Source organism: Lolium rigidum, chromosome 2 (genome assembly GCF_022539505.1).
Source record: "Lolium rigidum isolate FL_2022 chromosome 2, APGP_CSIRO_Lrig_0.1, whole genome shotgun sequence".
NCBI classification, from domain to species: Eukaryota; Viridiplantae; Streptophyta; class Magnoliopsida; order Poales; family Poaceae; genus Lolium; species Lolium rigidum.
The window spans coordinates 198536538-198563370 of record NC_061509.1 but is presented as its reverse complement, the minus strand read 5'-3'; the positions used below and the strand labels follow the sequence as shown (position 1 = coordinate 198563370).

Sequence of the window (26833 nt, the reverse complement as noted above, 5' to 3'; positions counted from 1 at the left end):
CATCCAAACGGGAGGGTGGGTGAGGAACAAAATCGACAGGACCAGCAGCCGATCCGTTTACCTCGATCCATTGCGTTGCTTGCGGTTGACGATGTCGAAGATCTTGAACGTGCCATCGAGATCGGATCCTTACGCCTCTAATTCCCACAGACGGCGCCAATTGACAAGGGATTAACTTATCAATGCCTATGGATTGTAGGCTAGGGTTTAGTTAGAAGTAGAGGGCAAGTAGATCTCGAAGGTTTCAGCTGAAAAGTACTCAACGATTATGAAAACTAGGGTTTGCCGACAATGATTCGATGATCTCCTCGTCCCTCGACTCCCCCTTTATATAGGAGGTGGAGCCGAGGGTTTCGTTTCATACAAGTTACAGAGTCCGGGACGGTTTCTAACTCATCCCGCCAAATTACAAATAATACTTCTTATTACAACTCTAACTTTCCTTAACATATCTTGGGCTCCCGAATCTTCTTATTCTTCGGATAATGGGCCTTCAGTAAACCCCGGGTACTATCTTCGGCAGGCCCATTTGGGATGCCTATGTCACCGGGGTAAGCCTTCCAGGCGGGCGAAGCTCCCTCATTTCCCACTTGCCGGTCAGGATGTAAATGGCTCGTCCGCTGGACACAAATGGAGTGCCGCTTCGGCCATATAAGTGATTATCGTTTTTTGTGGCAGCCATTTACCATTTCCGGCGGCTTTGTGCGGCTTTGCGGCGCCGCGAGAGTCACTCCACTCTCCTGGCCTCCCGCGCTCCACGCTCTGTTGCTGCGCTCTCAGCCCCGAGCACCGCGCCGCCAGGCTCCGAACACCGCGCCCCCAGGCCCCGAAGACAGTGCCGCCACCAGGGACGACTCACGCCGCCACCATGGACGAGTCGCGCCGTCGCTAGGGACGAGTCGCGCCGCCGCGGGCCGTCTCCCGCCGCCGCCAGGTCGTCCCTCCATCGCGGCTAGAGCACCCCCGCTACGCTCCGACCACCGCGCCGCCGCCAGGCCATCTCCCGCCGCCAGGTCGCCCTCCCGTCGCGGCCAGAGCACCCTGGCCAGGCCCCGACCAACGCGCCGCCAGGCCACGAATGCTCGCGCCGCCGCCAGGCCATTCCCGCCGCCGGCAGGGCATCCACCCGTCGCTGCCAGAACGCCGGCAAGGTCTCCACTGGCAGGGTCTCCTCATAAACGGACCCGATTGCTTTTTTCATTCTTTTGAAGGTCCTTTCTGTAAAAAACTGGCCCTGTTTGTAAAACTTGCCCTAATTAAATTATTGTGTATTTTGTAAAGTGTGTATTTTATATTTGATATAGTGTCAACTTTTTTTTGAGGACTCCTTTTTCATTGGACAGACATAAATAGCAGAAAAAAATTAAATAACATAAATTTACAAATTAGAATTGAGACCTGCATACTGATACAAAAATTCATGACCAACACATTCAACTCACGAAATACACATCAGTGTCTTCCGAAACCACTACTCCACCGTCGACATTGTGGTCTCAAGGATAAAAAACGAGATGTCTATGTGGCTGAAGGTTGCACCTCCACCGCAAGAGCCCGACGGCGGTCAGCGTCCTCAGGGAGGCTCTCGAACGACGCAAGCAGCGCCCGCTGCTCCCCACCTCGAGGTTGGCCCTGGCCACCGCGCTAGCTGTCGCGAGCTCCACCCTGGCTGTGGTGACCCGGCATACCACTGCATGGTGTAGTATGCAAGTCTGATATAACACCAATGAAACACCGTTCCACTAGTATTATATCGCTCAGAGTGGTACAACAGAAACATATGCGGGTCCAAGGCATGTCTATAGAATTACATACAGACTCTTTACAATAGATCATCACAGCCTCCTACTTTACAATGAGGTAAAACTGCAAATAAACTCCAGAAGAACGACTCGTGGTCTAATCCTAACACGAACTCTACTTGTAGAGTATTTAACTAGCTACAGAGGCTATGAGTAGATTCTAGCTAAATAGGGGCTAAGTTTAGGAAGCTAGTTCTTTCTATTGCTAATCTAGGTTGTCTTCTTGTTGGATGTGGTGTTTGACTCCTCTGACAGGTTCATGTCCCTTGAAGTAGTTGTTGATTTCCTCGGTCTTCGAGTTGCACTGTAGATCCTCCTTTGATGCCTCCATATCTAAGCGGGGATTTAAGAGTGGGATGAGTACGAGCGTACTCAACAAGTTCATTATAGGAAAGAGGTGTTTAATGCACTAGCTACGACATTAGACCAAAAAGTCTAATACCAATGCAAGTTTTCATAACCATTTCTTCAAAAGGTTGCTTTTATTCAGAAGAACTATGTCCGTCAGCCTTCACCGGTTTACTAGAACTTCATGGAGCTCCTTTCCGGCAGCGTTCGCAGCTCCATATCCCGGAACAGGGAGTGACAGGTCACGGTTCTTTACACTCTGCGAGAGGTGTGTTGCTTTACCCATAAGAGATCTTAACCTTGGTGCCAACCGGCGTACTCCCCGTCCACACTTCCTTTGGTGTGAGGCCCGGTATAAGGTCATAGCCAATCATATTCCTCCGCTACCTCGCACACCCACCCTTTGTTGCATACCCCGACCACGGGTCCTCGTCGGTCCTCTTACACCAATTAAGGATGGACCCCGACCACGACGACGGTCCGGGACTCGTTAACCAAACTCCTTCGCCGGTAGGCCGCAACCCATCATAGACCACTTACCGTGGGGAATTAGAATGGGATCCCCACCCCACCGCTTGCCCAACCTGGGTCAAGTGTCTATGGTAAGCGCATCCGTTGATGTACAAGAGGTGGAAATACAATTGACTATTCCGTCCCACTCCAGATCTTATGGTTAACACGGGTATTACAGCACAAGAATCACTGGACGACATTTGTTGTTTAATCCTAGATGGATATAAACCCTTGCAATGGAACCTCCACCATATCAACACAATCCATGGTTCCATTGCCAACCACATAGTCATATTCATAGTTATGAAAATAATGGTTTTGGTTTTTATGCAATAGTGTTAATCATAGTACTTTGCAAGTAATTTGATAAAGATACTCAAATGACATGAGAAAGTGATGAACTTGCCTTTCTTGACTGCAAGATTATGCAGGCAAGGTCTTCGATGCGCAATAACTCCAAATTCTGAAATAGCATCATCGTCCGGTAAGGACGATGTTTAAAAGATTTGGCAATAATGCATAAGTATGAGATGCAATCGCTCTAAGCGTGACCTAACCCCGATGATTTTGGATTAGTGAGTTGTAATGATTAGTTTGGGGTGTGTTGCACTTTTAGAGTGATTCACATACAAGGTTCTTATTAAGAATTGGTTGCTTGTTATCATAAACAGGTACTGTAATAAATCATAATAACAACAATAATAGCACACAACAATAAGGTTTGGTGTAATCCCAACATGTAATGAATAGTGGTTGGTTTTAGTACTATATGGCATGGTTAATGATTAATTATCATATACTTCAAAAGAATAACTTTTGAAGAATATGTTCTTTGATAAAGAACAAGTATGATAATTAGAGTTATGGAGTTCTATGGTTTACTATGGTTTCAACTAGTTCTTGAGTAGTTATTAGATGGATCCTGACAATGTTGGATTTATTAGCAACAAGGCTTGAATAGTTTTACTTAGGCATAAACAACTTAAGCAATTAGTTATTCATGGTTGCTATCATGGTGGGTTCATCTTGCTGGTGATAGCTATCTAGGGTTTATAGGTCCTTATAAGCATGGTTGGTGATGATTCTTTATTTACTTCAAAAGAATAACTTTGGAAGAACATACTTCTTAAATAATAAGAAGTATAATTAAGGTTGAGGTTGTCTTGTATTAGCTATTGGATCTCTAAGTAGAGAATGGTTGGTTCCTAAATAGGATGGTTCACAAGTATCTCACACTAGTAGGGTTTAGTGGAACAGGGTTATGTAATGTCAAATAGTAGGTATGGTTGCTATTAGGGTTCATCACAATGGTGTGATGCTAAATAGGGATAAATAATGACGATGGCTTTGGTAATAGGATCTAGGGTTTTCACTTGGTTAGCCCTACTTGATTATTTAGGTCTGATGAACACATGGGATACCCATATGTTAGTGTTAGGTCTTCTACATTTTTAGGTGGCAAGGCAAGTATTTAGTTGCTACTATGTATCTCTGGATATAAAGTAAGTATTATGATCATAAGTTTCAACCTAGGGTTTAGGTTAGAAGCAAATTTAGGTTCACAAGAATTAGTGGAGTTAAGGTTTCTAGTGAATTAGGGTTTTGGGTTTACACAAGAAATGATGAGTTCCTAGTTTTCTTCCTTATGGAACTAGGGTTGCATAATTACGATTTAGTTCATAACTTAATAACTTCATTAATAAATTTGAAGTTATTAATAACTTTGAAATAATAATATTGGATTTGGTATTTTATTAATTTTCAATAATTAATAATTAAGGTAATTATTATTTAGGGATTAAATCCTTCTAATAAGGATTTAATGAGTTATTAATAAAGGAAAATTAGTTTTATTGTTTCCTTTATTTACTTACTGGTTTTTATTTATTTTAGAACTTTTTCTTAATTTCTGAATTTTAGTTGCATTTGGAATTAAAAGAAAAGACTTAATTAATATGTATTTAAATAACTAAATTTTTATTTCAAATAAAAATTTCATTTTATATTTTTATTGGATATATTTCATTTTTAGGAACATTTTAATATCTCATTTGTATTTTTCTGAATTAAAATGGATTTTGTAAGTTAATGTGAAGTTTCAGCAATTTTCATAATTTGAAATAAGATGAAAAACTACTAAACGTACCCGGCCTAGAGCTACCTACATGCACAGACAGGTGGGGTCTGGCTGAGTCATCTGCCACGCAGTGCCGACGTGGCAAGGAGCACGGTGACCGGCGGGCAGTGGTGATGGTCGCCGGCGATTCCGGTCCCCCGCAAGGCTGTGTGTGGGCGCGTTGGAACGAGGACAACTAGGCGATGCTGGTGGTGGTGGCGCCGCTCCGGTTTGGTCACCGGAGCGTGCCCGGCGACGAGGTACGGCGACAGTGATCACGGGCTAATCGACGCGGTGGAGCTACGGCGTGTAATTGAACTCGACGAGCATGCTAGGGAGATGAGAAGCTCACCAGGAGCATGACGCGCTTGACGGCAAGGTCAATGGTGGTCTGGTTCGCCGGATTTAATGGCGCCGGCCGTCGGAGAGGCGAGGTTGACGAGGGCGCTACGGATCACCATAGCTCGATTCCTTTTGCAAGCAGAGCAAGTCGAGCATGGCGGTGCCGATGGTGGTTACGGCCTGGCCTGGGGAGGTTTCTACCGGCGGCGATGGAAATGGCCGGAGCGAGCTAGGGTTTCGGTAATTGGGGAATTTGAGCAGAGGGAGAGGGAAACGAGAGATAGGTCGTCGTCCGGGGTACTTATAGGGTTCAAGAGTGTGCCTCATCACGTCGTCGAGGAAGGAGAGGGCTGCCGCCGCGAGGGAGAAGGCGATCACGGCGTCGTGCTCGCTCTCCAGCTCACGGAGAGGATGAGGACGACTTCGTCCCGAGATATTTAGACGAAGGGTTACGTGGGTTGGCTTTGGGCCATGGCTTGGGCCGTGTTGGTGGGCTTCCGCGGCCAGGTAAGTCCAGGTAAGCCTCTTCTTCTTTTTCTCTTTTATTTATTTTCTGTTTTGTATTTCCATTTTGAATTCTGTTTTTAATTCAAATCATTCTATTTTGCAGGTATTTGACAATTGGAATCTCATGAGGACCAACAAGAAGATAATTTAATACTTAATTGTTTTTAAATGAGCATTTAATATATATGAACCTTTATTGCAATTTTGATTAAGCATGATTTTAGGCACTCACTTTAATTCCCTTTTTCTTGTATAATTAATTCTAACTTGCTTTCTTTTTCATGGTAGAATTATGAGTGGATCTGAATTATGTGTTTAACCATATTGTTTGTACACTTGCATTTGAATATGGTTAACTTTTTAAGTAAGGTTCTTAATGATGATAATTCAATTTATCCCTCTCTTGGCTTTAAGAGTATTTTGTTAGGGTTGCTAAAATGTTTTATTAAAATTTAAGGTCTTGTAAGTTCTATGGTAACTCCCTTCTCAGGTTTAGCAATAACACCTTGAAATACCTAGGGTAGATACTACTCTCATTATGGTTTGGTTCTAATTATAAGGATAAGTGGTTGATATCCACACATGGTTTTAATTATAGGGTTTAACATTGGGTGTCTCTTATGTTTAATAATTGAAGCATAGGATTCAATTAATGAACAATTAGGGTTCTAATCATATTCTCCTAATTGCACATGGTTTGAATCTCAAATATGTCCTAGGTTTTAATCTCCCCTAACCAAGGTAATATGGTTACTTGCTTAGTTGTTTATGTTCTCCTTTAATTACTAAGTACTTGAGAATTGATTTTATCTTATACCAATTGATTTCTGTTATATTCTTAATCTATTGTTAAAGTAACTAAAGTAGCTATAATTCTCTTTATAGTTAACTTTGGTTATAATGATGAATGGTTTCTCACCATATATATTATAGGCTTTTACTCTAAGCTTTACTTATGAGCTTATATCTTCTACTTCAAGTTCTTAGGATTTATGATCACTACACAATTTATAATGATCAAGGTTTGGCTTCCTAAGTTATTACTAGAAATATTTAGATATGGTTATACCAATTACCCCTCTCACTCCACAAGGACTTGGATTATAATCTAAGGTTCTACTCAAGGAATGATGATGTGATTATCTAAATATGTGGTCTTCCTTAGAATTTCTACCTTGCTATCTTCTCGTAGCTTGTTCTTCAGGAATTCCGATAAACCCGCATCTTGTGGCATGCCTCCACCTCCTAGCTGCTTCATCTTGATCCTAACTATTTTATGGAGTGGCTCAATGTGTTGGTCTTCTTGCATCATGGTGCAAGATGATGAGATGAATGAGGTAGAGGGTTCCTTTTATAGGCTTGGACATGCTCTAATATCATGACACATAGGTGGATGACTCTTGTTTTAATTTGATGAGTAAGGTGCTTGGTTGTCATGCTCTCATCCATAGTAATCCTTTAGCATGAGGTGGCATTGCTTAGGATGCAAGCTATGTAGATATTTTCATCCTATGTGGCATGGGTAATATCCTCTCTTGTGATTTGTTTTTGGATAGCCAAGTGGCTTTTGTTACTAATTGTCTTATGAATGATATTATGCTTATAGGTGAGTCACTATATCATATGTGATTGTATTTATATTATAGTTGGGATCAAAATGTCAAGAATAATAATTATACCCCAATTTTGAATGATGATGTTTGATTTCACCAAGGCATGATCATATGAGTTTCAAAGTACTCATAGTTTATTTTATTCAAATAGTTTGAACTATAATCGTAATGTAAATGAATTTAGTTTTGTGATATTCCACATATTTAAATAGTTATGCTTAAAATAAGAATGTGGGGCTTTTATGCACTTAGGTCCTTGTGTTTTACCATATTTGGTAATTAGTTTTAAAGTGAATTCAATTATACCCCAAGTGTAGTTTCTTAACTTTTAACTGTTAATAACTTAGAGTTTGATTATTATCTATTTGATGGTTATAGGCTTTTCCCATCTCTAGGGTTTAATGATAAGCTTGTTATGGTGTTGAGTTCAAGAATTTAGTTCAAGAATTACCATGAGGTTCATGGTAAGAACATGGGTTAGTTTTAAGACATGGGGAAGATAAGTGAAGAATGGGTTCTCCATTTATTGTTACTTGATTTCCAATTTAATAGATGTTCTTATGTTATGGCAAGGAATACCATGTTATGATCTTTTATAAGATCAAGCAATTGATCATTGTTTAGAGTGTTGTTGTGTTAGTTCCATTTGATCTAATCCCCTTAGATCAAATCATCTCTACCCAAAACAGGTTTTAACAAAGATCACACTGAGGTTTATAACACTTGACTTGATGAGCTACTTCAATTCCACCAAGGTCAAGTGAAACTTCAGTTAAAGCGCGAAAATTCCCCCAGATTTTCTATGCATGAATGCAATGCACACACCTGTTTCCTCTCTCTTTGTAACCCCAAATGCTGGGATATTACACTGGCCTCCGCGAGCTGCGCCTGGCGGTCGGCCATGGTCGTCGCCTGCACCGCCGCCTCCTCCACTCCGCCCTCCGTAGCCACCGCTTCCATTAGAGCCTCCTTCGCCCAGGTCTCCGCCACCTCCGTCGCCGTCTCGACCTCCAATTCTTTCCTGCGTCCGCCACTGTACGTGAGAGCGACAGGCTTGGCGTCGATCTCACGCGCGACGACGACGAAGCTAGACCCAACGGCGTCCTGCTAACGAGTCTGGAGACCCTCGCGGCAAGCACGGCCCAACCGCCGTAGGTGCCGTTATTCTTTTTATGTTTAAATTTTAGTCGTTTTATTCAAATCCTTATAATATATAATAAATTTGAATGAATTAAACTGTTTTGGGTTAAATTTAATTTTTTCCGGATTCTGTTTGGGATCAAGTGGAGATTCTCTTAAACGCACAAAGCAATGTCGTATTGTTGAATATGCTCTTGTAGCTACCCGGAAAGAAAAAAAAAATATCTTGTAGCTTGAACTCTTTAAGTGATGTCACAATGATAAAAGCTACGTACTGCTGTTAATTAGCCTCCGACCGGCCGGCCGTCTCGCTCACTTAGTTGTTTACAGTGGAAGCGCTGCTACACAAACTGCGCACCTGCATTAATTAGCCCACGGCGAGGCCAGTTCCGCGGCTGTAGCAGTGCGACGCGTTTGAGCCGCCGGCGCCGCTGGACTTTGCGGATTTATCCGCTTTAGCCATTTAAACTAAGCGGCTCATCGTGGTAGCCATATGCACGATTTTTCGTGGGCGGTTTAAACGGGATCGCCAAATGCTGCTGCCACTGACATCCTGACTTTGCCGGTGACGAAAAGTCTCCACGAGACCACGGCACAGGAGTAGTACGACCATGGTGAAGGCGGTCTTGCAGGTGGACACATGATGTATTGACGGATCCTTCTAGGGGGAAATGGCACAGGTGGTATTGGGATGCTACTTAGAGATGCCATGGGGCAGATCATATTTTCTGCCTGCGGTTTCTTGCCGTCGTGTTCAGACTTCGGAGTCCTTGGAAGCAGAATTGCTTGCGTGCCTGGAAGGTGTTGGCCTAGCTCTTCATCATAGTGAGCTCTTATTCACGGTCGAGACCGATTGCCTGGCTGCAGCAGTCAATGCTGCCTCGCAAGATCGATCAGCTTTTATGTATGTCGTCTCGGAGATCATGGATTTAACTAAGAATTCTAGAGTGCGTTTCTTTGTAAAAGTACATCGCAGGCAGATTAAGGCGAGTCTTGCAAATTTTGCAACAACAGCGCAGGTTTGAGTTGGATCAGTGTCACGACCCAGCCCAAGGCCCATGACAAGACCAAGGCCCAACCCAAGATGGCGAGAGAAGAGACGATGGCGTCGGCTACTTACCTCCACGAAGGGCGCCGCCTCCAGACGAACTGATTAGATGAATGTTCCCTGAGGGTTCGTCCCTCTGATCCACTAGGATCTGTAACCCAGGATTTGCATCGAACCATAGGATATTTGTATGAACCCTAAGTGAGATCATAACACCTAGTATCAGAGCCACCAGCCACCACCCCCAAAAATTTTCTCCGATCCTAATTCCGAAGCGAATCCGGTGGTATCAGATCTCGATCTGCTGCTACCGGGCCGGCGACGGTTGATCAAGGAGAGTTGGGTACACCCTGGCGCCGAAGAGACCCACGGCGGCGGAGCGAAGGATGTCGGAGAGCCTCGCCGCCGCGGCGGAAGCCACCAACGCCAAGCTGGACTCCCTCGCCGAGCGAGTTCGCGGGCTTGGCGTCGTGGATGAAATCCATGGACGCCTCGGTCGCCGATCTCTCGGCGGCGACCACCACGCTCAAGCTTCACGCGGAGGATGCCGCTGCGAGGCTCGGGCGTCATCGAGTCGCGGCCGCCACCACAACCTCCAACGCCCGTGCAGCTGCCTACTACACCGCTGCGGGGCACGGCGGCACGCGACGGCCCGATGGGCACGGCAACGACATCTCTACACGGGGGTACAATCACGAGGCCTCCGGGTCTCGCCGATTTCCCCCGGACAATGGTACGATCATCGTCACTGATCCATATCCTGCATACCATGAAGAGGATTCATATGATCGACCTAGGAATCATACTCGCTATACTTCCACTCCTAAGATGGATTTCCCCAAATTCGATGGCACCGATCCCACTATTTGGAAGGATAACTGTGAGATGTATTTTGAGATCTACGGCATCTCTAACATGATGAAAGTAAAATTTGCCATGCTAAATTTTGTGGGGAACGCAGCGCTGTGGCTTAAAACAGTGCAATCTAAACAATACTAGAAAGCATTGGCGCGGCGGCACGCCGCGCCCGTGGACGCTGGCTGTCGAGCCTAAGGTTTTGTGCTAGTAGATAGCTTCAGCTTTTGATTGCCCGTTGAGAGATAGAGGATGAGCAAATATTCGTAACAGACTGGGGTGGTGAAATCTCTATGGTAGCTAAGTTCATGAGTTATGGATGCATAATTCTTTGAGATCAGGCTTATTGGAGCTTCTGTACTTACACAACAATGCATACTGACTATTTATCTGACAAATATCCTTCGAGCTTGTGTAGGTGCAATGGAACACCATCATTTCTTTTAGAGGTGGCTTGGATGCAGAGAAGGCAAATGAGCAGGAAAACAATTCCGGGCTGCCTGGCTGCTTCATACATCCGGCTCTTGAAATTGTTGACTCTGTCATCGTTGAAACAAAAGAAAGCATTGTCTGTCGAACGATGCACAAGATTATGTTTATTTGTTTTTGCAAGAGACATCTGAAAGAGTTCGCTGGACTATTGCAATCTCAAACGACGGTAAAAAAAAAACTGAACTAAACTACTGAATGTCAATCTTCCTTTCCAACAGATGAAGTGGAAATAGCAAGTTCTGAAGTAACAAACATGATCTCAAGGCAATTTTGAAACAGAGGCGCTCCGCCGCCACACAATTGATGGCGTTGAGAAACCAGTGGCGCCGACACCACAAAAATGTAGGACAGCCATATCTGGAGCACTGTCGCGAGAAGTAAAAAACCAACTGCGTTGTTTAACTGGAAACCATGAGTGGCAACACCAGAACTGAGCTCCTCACTAATATTTAAAACCTACTTGTTAGTTATGATCAGATAAGCCTTTATGTCAAGAGGAGCAGGTGGTGACTGAGATTGGATCTGCACTGTAATTACTGTTGACTGATAATGTAAAAAAAAAAGAGGCATGTAAGAAGTAGATTGCATGGAACCTAGTTCGACATTGCCAAAAGTGGTCACTGCAGTAGAAAGCCTCTCAGGAAGTCATTGTCTGCAAATGAAATCAAACAGGTTAAGAGAAAACTCAATATGCATTGTTCAAGTTTTTAACTGTTGATATACATTGTCCAATTTATTTAAAATCGTTCCCTTAATATTTGGTACCATCTGCAGCTGAAAATAACATCAGTTTAAACAAAAAATTGGTATCTTTATACTTTATATAATTGAAGTTTTGAAGAATACATCATGGTTCATATCTAGTCAAGGAGACATCCCAGATTTCCCTATGATTTACTCAGATGCTACATATGACAGTAAACAAAGTACTATACATCTCAAACTGAAGGTCCATGTGAGGCATGGGCTGATGGTCGCAAAAATCTGCAACAAACATCAGAACATGAACAGAATAGTCAGAGGAAAAAAGACAAAGCAGAAGAAGAAACGGAAGAACCAGCACGCGTACACCTCTAGGAGGCGGACACTGCTGTACAACGACGAAAATAAGAAAGACACAAAAGCATAGCAGACTACACCGGCGCCAGGCAGGAAACGGCCGGCCGGCCGGCAAGGAGTCCAGCAAAACGGCTGCGCGCCACAAATCTGCAAGAACCAAAGCATCAGAGAATAAATCAAAATAATCAAAAGACAAAAGGAAAATATAGGAAGAATAAACCAGAAGCGCACCTCGAGGAATCCGATGCAGCGGCTGCAACACGAAGGCTCCAAGGCGGACTTATAAAAGAGAGGAAAAGGGCTCGTTGGAGCCACAGTCATCTCACCAATCGTTGACATCCAAGGTTGGCCCTGCCAGCTTCCTCGTGCCCCTCATCGCCCTTGTCAACGAAACACCAGGGAACGATGCTTCTGTTTTCCGGGGGAGCGGGAAGATCTGGAAAACTGCAAGGAGCAATGGTGAGGCTGACGGAAGGCGCAGGGATGACCATAAGGGGCTTCGGCGACCAGCTGCTGCACACCCTGTAGGAAGCCGGCGCTGGACTACTCCGCCTCTGCGGAGAGACGCCCAAAATTTCAGTCAAGCCTTTCTGCTCTCCTTATTCCCCATCTACACCCAAGCAAAATCAAACGGAGAATCCGTGGTAGGAACCAAAGGAGGCGCAGGTCGATCTCGTCCTAGACGTTGCAGTTGTCGCCACATCCAGAGAGAGAGAGAGAGAGCGGACTCACCACAGTCACCGATCGCGTCAGCTTCTCCCATAGAAAGAAGTGGAGGTTGCGGACCTCCTCCACGCCACCAGCCACCGAAGGAAGGCGATAAGGGCATGACTCCACCACGCCTGTTCGCTGCCATAGGAAGTAGAGGAGGGTTCTGAACCCCACCACGCCGCCACCCGTCTCTAGTGGGAGAGAAGCAGTATGCTGCCGCCGCTTGCAAAGAAGAAGAGGGCCCGAGATGGCTGCCTTTGGTACAGGCCATGATGGCTAGGGGAGAGGACGGCGCCGACCCCGCGATAGGGATACGTGCGGGCAGTGGAGAGGTTTGGAGCTCATCGATTGTTCCATCGTGGGAATTAGACCGAGCAAACCGCTTTGACCAAATCGTGGGAACAAAGAGCACATACCGTAAAGACACGTACCTAAGAAAAATAATGACGTGCCAAATTATGGAATGTCCTGCGGTGACCGGGAGAGCCCCTTGTTGATACCAACGAAGGAAACGATCTTGCCGGTAGCCGGTAGCCTATTTTCCATCCAAAAAAAGAGAGAAAAAACTGGAATTACCAAGAGCATCAAATGAAGGACACGCGTCAGGTAAAGGGAAGAGTAAAACACAAGAAATTAGCACATCAACAGTACCCAAATCAATATGAGATGTACTAAATTGATTGTCTTTTATATAGTGTATATAGTGTATAATGTATAATATCATTCATTGGGAGGACTTGTACAAAGCTGTAGAGTCTTATTGGGGCAAAAACAAATTTAATTTGTTCATGCGCCAGATCCTTACCATTAGACAGTTGGGAAATGTAGAGGCATACACAGAAAAATTCAATCAGTTGAAACACCAAATCCTCCTGCATGATCCTAGCACTATTGAGGTCTTCTTTGTGGAGCGTTTCATCGCAGGCTTAGCTGATGAATTGCGCGCTGCTGTTCTGTTGCATTTACCTGAAGACGTGGATACTGCTAGTCTCTTGGCCCAATTGCAGGAAACGGAGCAGGAAAATGTTCGGCAACAACAACACCACTCGTCGTCATCCTCGCGCACCAATCACCGTACCTTCCATAATACGGACAAGGCCAAGTATTCAAGCCGTGGGGATGAACAGAAGAAGCCAGAAGCACCGCGCTGGGATGCCAAGCTGGAGGCACTCCGCGCCTTCCGCAAGTCGAGAGGAGAATGTTTCACTTGCGGTGAGAAGTGGAACCGCACCCACAAGTGCCCCACTCAAGTGCCTCTGCATATTCTGGAGGAATTGCTGGATGCTCTACCACCAGACCCGGACCCAGGGTCTGATGGCGAAGCCAGTTCGGGCGACGAACTCATGTGCGTCGACATCGCCGCGATCGCGGGCTCTACCCCGACACGGCGCCGCACCATTCGTCTCCACGGGCACGTGGACGAACATGAAGTTCTTATCCTCGTCGACTCGGGCGGTGGTGCCTCCTTCATCGACACTCGTCCGGTCGACAAGCTCCACGCCTCGCCTCAACCTTGTGAGCCGTCCCGGTTCATCATCGCCAATGGCGACACCATGGTCGGCGACAAGATGCTGCCTAATCGACATGGCGCACCCAGGGGCATACTTTCCAGCAGGACATGAAGATCTTACCATTGGGCTGCTACGATATCATTCTGGGAGCAGATTGACTCGAGGAATTCAGTCCGATGTGGGTACACTGGCGCAATCGCCGCATGCGCTTCCAGCATCGCGGGCAGCGCATTACCTTGCAAGGCATTCAGGAGGAGCACACGCCAGGCCGTCAAATCACCGCCCGTCGGCTCCGGGGCCTGTTGCGTCGGGGTGCAATTGCTGAATGTGTTGAAGTGCAACCGGTACACCAACAGGGCAGTTTGCATACTTTGGAGACTGCCACGGACGAAGGGAGCACCCGGTGATAGCTCCTGTGTTGACAGCTTTTGCGGACCTCTTTGTGCCCGCTGCCGGGCTTCCTCCTCGTCGTCGGCACGATCACCGCATTCCGCTTGTGCCGGGAGCTCAACCGGTTAATGTGCGACCATACCGGTATGCGCCTCACCGGAAGAATGAAATTGAGCGACAAATCCACCTCATGCTGCAGACAAGGTATTATACGGCATAGCTCCGGCCCCTTTGCTTCTCCGGTTCTATTGGTCCGTAAAAAGATGGAACATGGAGATTTTGCATTGACTATCGGCAACTCAATTCCATCACCATCAAGCATAAGCACCCTATACCCGTGGTGGACGAGGCTGCTCGACGAGGCTAGCGGGAGCTCGTTGGTTCACCAAGCTCGACTTATCATCGGGGTACCATCGGCTACGTGTGGCGAGAGGGTGACGAGTACAAGACGGCTTTCCGCACTCATCGGGGCTTGTACGAGTTCTTGGTCATGCCTTTCGGCCTCACCAACGCTCCGGCAACATTCCGAGTGTGATGAACTCGGTCTTCGAGAAGGTGCTACGCAAAGGAGTCTTGGTGTTCATGGACGATATCCTTGTCTACACCACAAGCCGTGGAGCGAGCATGCCAAGCAGTTAACAAAAGTGTTCCAAGTTCTTCGCGACCAGCAACTCACATTGAAACGCTCTAAGTGTTCTTTCGCCAAGCAAAACCTGGAGTATCTTGGACACGTCATTGGCATTAACGGCGTGGCCACGGATAGCTCCAAAATCACAGCCGTCAAGGATTGGCCTAGACCCAAAAACCTGAAGGAGCTCCGGGGATTCTTAGGGTTGACAGGCTATTACCGTAAGTTCATCAAGCACTATGGTCTTATCAGTTAACCTCTCACTCAAGTGTTACGCAAAGGAGAAGTGTACCAATGGACACCAGTCACGGAAGAGGCCTTCCAGGCACTGAAACGAGCGCTTGTGCAGGCTCCTGTCCTCGCTCTCCCTGATTTTACCCAACAGTTTGTAGTCGAAACTGATGCCTGTCAATCTGGCGTGGGAGCAGTGCTCATGCAGCAAGGGCACCCCGTGGCCTACCTCAGTAAGGCACTGAGTCCACGCAATCAAGCTCTCTCAACATATGAAAAGGAGTGCCTCGCTATCCTTATGGCGGTCGATAAGTGGAGGTCCTATTTGCAACACAAAGAATTTGTTATTCGCACAGACCAGAAAAGTCTCCTCCATCTGACTGAACAGCGCCTCGGTACGGGAATGCAGCACAAGGCCTTCGTCAAGTTGATGGGACTGCAATATACCATCCAGTATAAGAAAGGCATCACGAATGCGGCACGGATGCTCTCTCTCGTTGCCAACACTCCTCCGAATTGCTAGCTATATCGGCAGCTGTGCCTTCCTGGCTGGATAAATTGGTCAGTGGGTATACTGATGATGCACCAACAAAAAAGCTATGGACTGAGCTGAGTCTCTCCGGCACAAATGTTGAAGGGTTTGAACTGCGCGATGGCGTTATTCGTAAGAAAGGCAGAGTGTGGGTGGGAGGAAATTCCAGCAGCACGGCGAGCACTACTTGCAAGCCCTACACGACAGTGGTATTGGTGGACATTCTGGAACCTTGGCCACCTACCAGCGTATCAAGAAATTGTTTGATTGGCCAAACTTGAAACAATCAGTTCATGATTTCATCCAGTCGCTGTGACACTTGTCAGGCGAGCCAAGGCGGAGCATACGAAACTACCGGGGCTGCCGCAACCTCTCCCAGTTCCTCCATCGGCTCGGCACACCATCAGCCTCGACTTTATCGAAGGATTGCCCAAGTCAAATGGCCATGATGTGATTCTGGTCGTCGTCGACAAGCTAACCAAGTACGGCCACTTCATTCCCCTGAAGCATCCATATACAGCTTTACGAGTTGCTCGGGCGTTCGTGGACAACATCTATAAGCTCCACGGTCTTCCCCAGTGCATTGTGTCAGACAGGGATAAGATCTTCACCAGCACACTCTGGCAAGCCTTGTTTCGCCTCACAGACACGCAACTGATGATGAGTTCAGCATACCACCCACAGACGGACGGTCAGACGGAACGGCTGAATCAATGCCTGGAGTCATTCCTTCGTTGCACAGTTCACGCTTGCCCCACCAAGTGGTTTCGTTGGTTACCCCTGGCGGAGTTCCGGTACAATACGGCGTTTCATTCAGCCATTGGACGCGCCCCATTTGAAGCGCTTTACGGGCATTCACCTCGACACTTTGGCATCTCTGCGGCGGCGGCATGCAACGTCCCTGACCTCGATTACTGGCTGCAAGAAAGGGAGACTATGACTGCCCTCCTAAAGTAACACCTATTGCGTGCCCAGCAAAGGATGAAGAAGCAAGCGGACAAACACCGGACAGAACGCTCCTTCAACGTTGGCGACATGGTCTTCCTCAAGCTACAGCCATATGTGCAGACATCCCTGGCACCAAGGAGTAGCCAGAAGCTGGCGTTCAAGTTCTTCGGGCCATACAAAATCTTGGCGCGCGTTGGTGAAGTGGCGTATCGCCTGGAGCTACCCGCCAGCAGCAAGATCCACAATGTCGTCCATGTCTCGCAACTGAAGCGTCGGCTACCATCGGCCTCACCAACGACAGACGACCTCGCCTTACTGGACCTGGACTCCATGGTACTCCTGCAACCTGAAATGATCTTGGCACGGCGTTCCATCCAACGTGGAGGCGTCGAGGTGTCCCGCGTCCTCGTCCATTGGCTGGGGCTTCCGAGTTCTGCAGTCTCCTGGGAGGATGAAGCACCACTTCGCGCCCGCTTTCCTGGACTACTGGCTTGGGGGCAAGCCAGCTCTCAAGGAGGAGGGGATGTCACGACCCAGCCCAAGGCCCATGACAAGACCAAGGCCCAACCCAAGATGGCGAGAGAAGAGACGATGGCGTCGGCTACTTACCTCCACGAAGGGCGCCGCCTCCAGACGAACTGATTAGATGAATGTTCCCTGAGGGTTCGTCCCTCTGATCCACCAGGATCTGTAACCCAGGATTTGCATCGAACCATAGGATATTTGTATGAACCCTAAGTGAGATCATAACAATCAGGTCCGGATTGTCTTATCTAGGAGCTGAATCTTAATAAGTCTTTTGTAGCCCCAACTTCTAACGAAGATCTAGTTTTACCCGAAAAAAAGATGTCTAGTGTCCGTAAAAGGCCCAACTCCTTATAATAACAGCCAGTATACGGATTTCGACCTCTAAACCGTGCAGACCAGTACACGTATAACGTCCGGGCCATAAAAAGAATTTCCACTTCCGGCCCATTTCGGCTCGGGAACCCCTACTACCGAGGGTTGAGAGGGTGAATACCCGCACTACTCCCCTCCATTGCACGCGAGGGACATTTCACCCGCCCATCTCCCGCCTCGCGCGTCGCCCCCGATCTCCACGCCCCCACCTCTCTGGCCACCACGCGGCCGGAAGTCGCCGCCATGGACCTCGCGAAGACCCCGCCGACCGCTCAAGGCGTACCGCCGGCATCGACGGTGGTCTACGTCCCCGTGACCGTCGCTTCCACCGCGTCGGGAGGTCCGCCGACCTCAGTCGAGGTAGCGGACATGATTTCCGCCACCATGCCGGCGAAGAGGAAGCAGACGGGCACCCACCCCGTGTATCAAGCCTCGGCGGCCCCCGCTGCTGCGACGCCAGTGACCCCGCCGCCGTGCCGAAGCCGAGTCGCACAAAGACCAAGTCCGCGGGGCCGAAGGGAGCCCCGACGCCCAAGTTGAAGAAGCCGGTGAGCCGTGTCGGACTCGCCGCCCCGGCGCCCAAGGCCGTGACCCCTCCTCTTATCGTTCTGACGCCTCCAGTTCCCAACGTCACCGACACCGACAAGTTGTTCGGTGATGCGTCCACATCAGAGTTATGGATGTCCTCAATAAATCTGCAATGAACGTTGATGATTCCATTGGTCCGTTCGGTGATGAGGTTCATGTCGAGGAGGTTGCCGACGAAGAGGTTGACGATGATGATGCCGATGAAGAGGTTGACGATGATGTGACCGAGAGATCGACCAGGGAGTTGGGTTTCTATGCCATTAGTTTTCACCCCTTATAAACCGTTTACCGCGCCCTGTACTCTGGCTTTTAAGGGCCTGACTTTTACGAACACTGCTAGACATGCTTTAAGCAGTGGAAGTTGATAGATTGGGTGTTTTTGGCAAATCAATTGCGGACAAATGAGAGACCTAGGAAAGTGGAGACCAAAAATCTGACTTATGGCCAAATGAAAAATCTGCTAGGTGACGGTTAGATACTTCCAAAACTTTAAGCTTTGAGATAGAGGTAGTATGTTGCTATTTTTATTTAAAAAACTTTGGTCAAACTTGAAAATATTTGACTTCCATAACAAGGAAAAGTATAAATGTAAGATACTATCGACAACCACTGCAATTGCATAAAATTCAGCGACGGCAGGTAGTGAAAATGTGCCGCAAATGTCTCTGACAAACTGTTGCCCCGAACCACTTCGGCGACTAGACGCCAGCCTGCCGCAGAATCGACGAATTGCACCGCACTATCTGGAGGGTACTGCGACGTCCATCCATGGATCGCTCCAGAACATCTCAGAAAAAGGAAAGACATTTGAGTCACTGCCACCAAAAAGAGGTGAAATGCAAAACAAAATTGTAGTTTGTGTGATGTTGCAACATGGATCTGCAACCTGACGAAAAATCATCACTACGTCAATATAAATTGCAGATCACACAAACTCTGTTTCAATATCCGAAGGAAAACTGATACTGTACTAGAATTCTCTGCTCATATTTCACAATCAAACGAACAAAACTAGCTAATCTTGGAGCTTAATTAGCCAATACCTCAAAAGGTTGTTCCTATCTCCTTTTTTCCCCAATTCATCAATCGCTTCTCTTGTCTTCTGCTGCTCCTCGCGCCGAGTCATCGCGCCGACGGCGAGACGAGCCGCCGGATATCTCCTCGTCGTCGCCCTTCCACCCAGCTCCGGGCGCGAACAGTGAGGCCAGCCTCGCCATGGCGTTCCGCACCGAATTCCCGCCAGCCGCCATGTCGTGGGCGCTGCCCTCCCTGACGCGCACGGACGCCACCGCGCTCGTCACGTGCCTCAGCCTGTGCGACATCAGGATCTCGAGGCGAACGTGCTCCGGCAGCCGCAGAGCGAACCGCTCCATCCCGCCGGCGCGATCGTGCCCCGTCGAGTTCGATCGCGGCAGCGCCTGACGCCCGGCCGCCTCGCGCCGCATCCCCACAGCGACGACCCTGATCCGCTCGCGGTCCTCGTCGTGGCGGCCGGGGCCATCGATCAGCACCACCGTGTCGTGGACCGGCGGCGATTGAGGCGGCGACGGGGGCTGCAGCTCCTCCAGCTGCACCGCCGCCGGCGGGTCGAGGACGCTGGCGCGGCAGAGCGGGCACGTGACGTGCTTCTCGAGCCAGAGGCCGATGCACACCGGGTGGAACGCGTGCGGGCACGTCGGGAGGAGGCGCAGGCTGTCGTCGTCCTCGAACTCCTGGAGGCACACCGCGCACTCCAGCGGGTCGTTGAGGCCGTCGCTGATCCGGTGCTGCTTGACGTCCCGGTAGGAGACCAGCGGGAGCTCCGCGATCTCCGCCGCGTCAAGGCCCTCCTTGTGGCGCGACCACTCCGACGAGGTGGACTCCGCGCCCGCTGGCTCATCTGGCGGCCGGAACAGGCGGAGGCAGGCGAACGCGAGGAGGACGACGAACACGGGGAAGAAAATGGCCATGAAGAAGGAGATGGTCATCACGTCGGATAAACTCATGTGGTTGTCCGATCCCGGGCCCGCCGGCGGCTGTGCTGCGGCGCAGGATGCGATAGCTGCAAAAACGACGGTGGCGGCAGAACGGCGGCCGGGGGCGGCCATGCGCCGCGGCGGCTAGGGTTCTGGCGGAGCTGGGCCTGGTCGTGTTGGGTGACTTGGGTCTCGGGTCTCCAGGATTTTGAAGACCAGGCTGTTGCGTGACGTATACTAACTAAAATATACCGTTGAGATTCGTGCGCTTTGCTTTTGCGTGGCCCTGAGGTATCGATGCGAAATGGTATAAACCGTAAACTTTTGTACACCATCCATCTCATAAAGCATTTTTTTTAGGTAAACATAATATATTAAACAAGCAAGCCGCCTCATTAAAACCTTCCAGTCCTATTAGCTACCCTGGTAAGAAAAAAAGTACGTATAAAATTTGCTGCTACAACATCAAAGTTCGGTTACATCGTTTACCAGATTATCTAAAAAGAAACCAGGAGGATCATCGTCCCAAGCAAGAACTAGTATTAGTAAAACTAAATCTAGTTCCATCAAAAAAAAAAACTAAATCTAGCTAGCTCGTGAGCCACTTTGTTTGCTTCTCTCTTGGACAATGTTTAAACGAAATGCTTCCAATATCTGCGATCAAGTCCACACAATCTGCAAAAATTGCTGACGCTTCGCTCCACCATATGTCTCCACACAAGCAAGCATCAATAGTCTCTGAGAATCGTATTCAGCTTGAATTCTTGACAACCCATTCTATTTGCAAGCGCTAGTCCATCCTTCATTGCCAACACTTTAGCTAGTCCTGTCGTGGCAACATGTGGTATGAACATGTTTGATACCGCCACAAAACGTCTTTGATAATCTCGTAGGACTGCGTCGGTAGCCCCTGCGCATAAATTTGAATGGAATGATGCATCTACATTAAGTTTAATATTTCGTGGTTCAGGTCTTGACCATCTTGCCTCCATCGGTATTCCCTGAGGCTTGGAAGCTTTCATTGCATTTGCAATAATTGAGAGGATTGACATCTTGCAATTATACATAGATGGCACTGTTTCATTGTGTTTCCGTCGTCTTCTTATCCACTATAGATACCAGTAGGTGATAGAAATTGTTTCCTTCAGACCAATATCTTGAAAGCCCTGTAAAATATTATCTTGTCGTGTTAAAAGCGATTTCAAGACAGCCGATCCATCGCGATCTTCAAGCAGTGCATCTTCAATAATATTAGTAATGCAGATAGCTTTTTTTTTGAAAGATAGTAATGCAGATAGCTGTCCATAGCACCTTTGCCGCTGGACAGAGGAAAAGTAAATGACGAATATCCTCAGGTCCCTGGAAGCATATTCCCGCCGATGTGGCGATTTGCGAGTATGCACTTGAGAGGGATAATTCTATGGAGCCACCGCCAAAGAAAAAATTTGATCTTACTTGGGATTTTTATTTGCCAAATAATTTTCCAAACTGGGTTTATCGCTGATGATCCTGGTAGTGCAAGTTGTCCCTCTGATGGTCCAAACTGGTGCCTCCATTGCAGGTAATACCTAGACCGGACAGTGTACCTTCCATGCTTAGTTGCACCCCGGGCAATAAAATCATCAAAACCATGACTATGTAAAAGGATCCGGAGGATGCGACCCACATCCATAGAATTAAAAAGATTGTTGAGAATATCCTCATCCCAAGTGCCAGTGAATGGATTTATAAGCTCGCAGACCTTAGTGTAAACTGAATTCTGTCGAGGTGAGGTCATCATCCTAGACGGGCTGCTACTTATCCATGGATCGTTCAGATGTTAGTTTTTTCTTCAGTACCAATCCTCCACAAATAACCTCTTTTGAAGGTAGTCACTCCGGCTAAGATGCTTTGCCACGTGAAAGAGGAACCTGCTTTTGGTCAATGTCTTTGCACGCAACACTCATGCACATAGAGATTCTGGGTCGTTAATTAGTCTCCACACCTGGTTTGCTAACATAGCAAGGTTAAAAGAATGAAAATCTCTAAAACCCATGCCTCCCTCTTTCTTAGGGTAGCATAACTTCCACCAAGCAAACCAATGCATCTTGTTACTATTGTCATCATCACCCCACCAGAATTTCGAGATTGCATCCATCATGTTCTTACAAACACCTTTTGGGATAAAAAAGACCGACATGGCATAGACTGGGATGGCTTGCGCCATGCTTTCAGAAGAATCTCCTTTCCACCAATAGATAATAACTTTTCCTTCCATCCATTGATTTTTAGAATAATTCTCTCAATAAAGTATAAAGTGTTCGAAGCAATCACTTCTCTCAGCTCCCACTAGCGCGGGAAGGCCTAAATACTTATCCGATAAAGCCTCTGTATCAATATGTAAAGCACATCTGATACTCCCTCCGGATCAATTAAATTGACGCATCGGCTGTGACAGGAAAAAGGCAGGCCAAGTTACATGTCTTCTCCACGGATGAAGACAGCCGCTCCTCGGAAACCTAGCCGTCTCCACTTCAGCCTATTCTATAGATCGGTTCCCCCTCTTTCAATTGGCTTCGCCGATGTCGGAATAGAGGACTGATCTATGCGTGAAGTTTTTAATAAAATCAGTGTTTTCAGTAGATTATGTTAGAGTTTTGGTAGCCTTCTTCTTGTTGGTTTCCCACAATGGAGATAGTGTCGTATGCAATAAGTGATCTTCGGTCTTTCATTCGACGATGAGATATCCTTCCCGACGTTAATGGTGATGTTGAAAGATTACAATTCTCTAGGGTTTAACAATCGAATAAGGGTTAAGCGTTACGTAGTACCTGAACAAAGGGAGCCCATGACTTTAAGAGGTAATTGCACTACTCTTACAAGAACTTATGCTTCGGATTTATTTTCATATAAAAACTTGTAAGAATACCTGTGGTGCACCACGTGCGCCACGAGTAAGTTACCAGCCGTGACGGACCGTCCTTTCCATGTGTCACGGGTAATCCACCTACTTATTTTTCTTTTCTTACTAGTGAGCACGCAGCCCTCCATGGCTTAGGTGCGGTGGTGGAGCGCGAGGGAAGCGGCGACCTGAGGAGGGCATCGGGCGAAAGAGGGTACCTCTGAGCGAGGTGACCATCCTGCACGAGGCGAGGGTGAGCCTTAAGCGGCATTGGCATGCAGAAGTCAATCATGTACTACGTCCATCCCAAGGCTTAAGGCTTATAATTTTTTTGAAAAGTCAAACGAAGTAAAGTTTGACCAAACTTTTAGAATAATCTATGAACAAATATGATATTTTATAGATATAATATGAAAATATATTTCATTATCTATCGAATGATATTGATTTTGTACTTTTCATGTTAATGATATTTCATAAAAAAATTAGTCAAACTTGACATAGTTTGACTTTCTGAAAAAAATATAGGCCTTAAGCCTTGGGATGGAGGTAGTATGTAATAAACCCTTGTGATCATGAATTCATCTCTCCTTTATGATTTTCTCTATTCAGAAATGAAAGCCTTGCTCGATTTTTTCTTGTTCTACACTTATACCTTTGTGGATATGTATGCTGCATAATCAATATTTTTGTGTTACTTTGTTGAGCGCAATATCACAAACTGAAGTGGAAGAAATATTTCTGTATTTTTTTCAGGATTTTAGCAATACACTTGGAGTCCAGGATGTAATTTTTCTGAAATAGATTAAGTTAAGGATATGAATAGAGAAATGCAATGGGAGTTTGGGACGGCGATCTCAACGTGTATGGTCTTATGGAGGCGTGATGGGCTGATCAAATTGGGGTGCGGTCCGGCTCCTAATGAGTTTTTTGCTAATAATTTGTTTTCTAAAAACTTCGTTGCAAAGTTTTCGATCCAACATGACACACCAAGTGTCAGCTTCACAACGTTTTGTATCAATTTGGACCCGAAGTGGAAGTTCTTGTACCACAAGAACACATCTTGCAAGTTTTTTTTGTATAAAAATGCAACCAAAGTACAACTTTGCGAGTAGTGCCGATGACTCGTTGATTCTTATGACCGCTGATATTCAAAACGCGAGCAGCTTGCTACAGGTGCTGGCGGATTATTGTGCTGCCTCTGGTCAGTTGGTGAGTGAAGCAAAATCAAGTATATTTTTCAGTCCTTGTACGAGTGTTGAGGTTAGGGAGGAGGTTTGTGTCGAGCTGAATATTTTGATGGAAGCAATTACAGATAAATATCTGGGTTTGCCTCCGTTGGTTGGCATGGATAGATCTGACTGTTTTATGCACCTTATTGATAGAGTTTGCGCCCGGCTGGCGGGGTACATGGAGAAATTGTTATCCTATGGAGGTAAAGAGGTTTTACTGAAGGCGGTGATCCAGGCGATTCCCGCGTATGCTATGTCAGTCTTCAAGCTTCCCAAGCTAGTAATTAAAGGGATCACAGATGCTATGTCCCGTTACTGGTGGAGAGATGATGATGAGCAAAAACATATGCACGGTGGAAGATGTGTGTTCCGAAGAAGAAGGGTGGCATGGGATTTCGAGATCTACATTGTTTTAATCTTGCAATGTTGGCAAAGCAAAGTTGGAGACTTCTGTGCGAGCCTGACTCGCTTTGTGCTCAAATTTTAAGGGCAAAGTATTTTCCATCTGGTGATATTTTGAATGCGGAACTGAAGAAGGACTCATCTTATACTTGGCAGAGTATTTGGGCAGGACTACAAACTCTGAAGAAAGGAATCATCTGGAGGGTTGGGGATGGTTCTGATATAAATATTTGGGACGATCCATGGATTCCGAGTAGCCCATCGAGGAAAATTTTGACGCCAAGGGGTAATACAGTGTATACAAAGGTGTCTGATCTAATTGATCCAGAAACTAGATGTTTGGATGAGGACCTTATCCGCTCTCTCTTTTATGACGAGGACGTGAAAAGAATTCTGAAAATTCCTCTTGCGGTTGGAATGATGGAGGATTTTGTCTCTTGGAATTTCACAAAGACTGGGATTTTTACTGTGCGCTCAGCATATTTTCTGGAATGGGATCATCAACATTGTCAGAAACTGTTAAGGACCAATCAACAGAGTACGGCTAAGCATAATCCAGTTTGGGCTAATGTCTGGTCACCTTATAAAAAATTTCTCTTGGAGATTCTTACATGGTACAATTCCTTGCAGAGCTATTTTGGCTAATAGGCATATTATCACCAGTAGCCTTTGCCCTGTGTGTTCACACACTGTGAGGACAGTCATCATGTTTTTTTCACCTGTCCAAGAGCAATTGAAATATGGGAGAATCTGGGTATTATGGTAGAAATTGAGGAATCAAGAACAATTGATAGAGCAGGTTCGGGTGTATTTGAATATATCCTTCGGCAAGATGACAAGAAAGTACCGCTTATTCCTGAACTAAACGTGAAAGAATTGCTTGTTGTAGCATGTTGGTATATATGGTGGGAAAGGAGGAAAATTGTGCATGAAGAGAAGGTGCAGAAACCAGAAACCGGCAAGAAGTACTCAAGCAATAGCTGCGCTCGCATTGAACTATTACAGAGCTTTGAAAAAAAACTCCGGAATTCGCAGACATGGATGGGAAAAACCTAAGGAAGGATATGTGAAGCTGAATGTTGATGCGGCTTTCTCTCGGGATTTTTTTCTCTGGCTCATCGGGGGCGGTCACTAGAGATGTTAACGGCGGATTCATTGCGGGAAGCTGCTGTAAAATTCAACACGTTGGGGATGCGGCAATGGCGGAGGCAATAGCTCTCTGTAATGGCCTTCTTCTAGCAGGTCAAGTCGGATGCACGAAGGTGGAGGTGAATAGTGATTGTATGGAAGTTATTGAGATTATGAAGGAGGCAGGCAATTCAATTGGAGCAGCGGCAGCAGTCTATGAGGAGTGTGCTTTTTTAGCGCGGGGTTTTTCCCATGTTACCTTTAGCCATAGTCCTAGGGAAAGTAATCTCGTAGCGCATTGTCTAGCTGCTAATGCTGTTGGGGATCAGTCGATTGTTTGGCTTGATGACCCTCCAGACTATTTAGTTTCCTTGCTAGCAACCGATGTAAACCTTTTTGTGAACTAGCAGCAGCAAGTTTTTGACGCACTCTTTTCCTTACCAGGGTACCTAAGGGGACTGGAAGGTTTTTAATGAGGCGGCTTGTTTGCTTAATATATTGTGGTTTATCTCAAAAAAAAAAAAAAAACTTTACCTGAAGGGCACTTGAAACGCGAGTCAAATGGGTCAGCCATTGATGCGGCCCATTAGCTCATAGTTTCTCTGCTTCCCAATTAACAAATACCGTGTACAGATCTCTAAAGAAAAGAGTACTCTAACGATACTCCCTCCAATCCATAGTGCTTGAACTCAAACTACGACAAATATTATGGATCGGGAGTATATTATAAATTGCTCTAGTACATCAAGAATAGAAGTTCCATCTGACCTTTTATGTTGTTCATACGTCTTGTGAGATTGGTTTGTGAATACTAACTAGTATGTTGATGTTACCTGTGCAAATGTTTCATAGAATCACAAAAAGAGCTGCATGAAAAGAGCCGCAGTCTGTGTTAGGTTGCAATTACTGTAGAGCATAACAAGCGGCGTAGCTATGCTGGAGCTCAAGAAAAGGCAGACAC

The 26833-nt window shown here is 46.6% G+C and overlaps 1 protein-coding gene across 1 annotated transcript; it reads right to left on the bottom strand.

The window, feature by feature from the left end:
• Positions 1 to 19264: 19264 nt before the first annotated feature.
• Positions 19265 to 20361, bottom strand: LOC124690458 (E3 ubiquitin-protein ligase ATL6-like). The gene has a single exon (XM_047223845.1). It carries the CDS (start codon positions 20359 to 20361, stop codon positions 19357 to 19359), a length of 1005 nt encoding a protein of 334 aa, XP_047079801.1. The 3' UTR covers positions 19265 to 19356.
• Between the last annotated feature and the right edge of the window lie 6472 nt (positions 20362 to 26833).

Coding starts and splice junctions, on each gene's coding strand:
- LOC124690458 (XM_047223845.1), bottom strand. CDS start 20,361: ATGGCCGCCCCCGGCCGCCGTTCTGCCGCCACCGTCGTTTTTGCAGCT.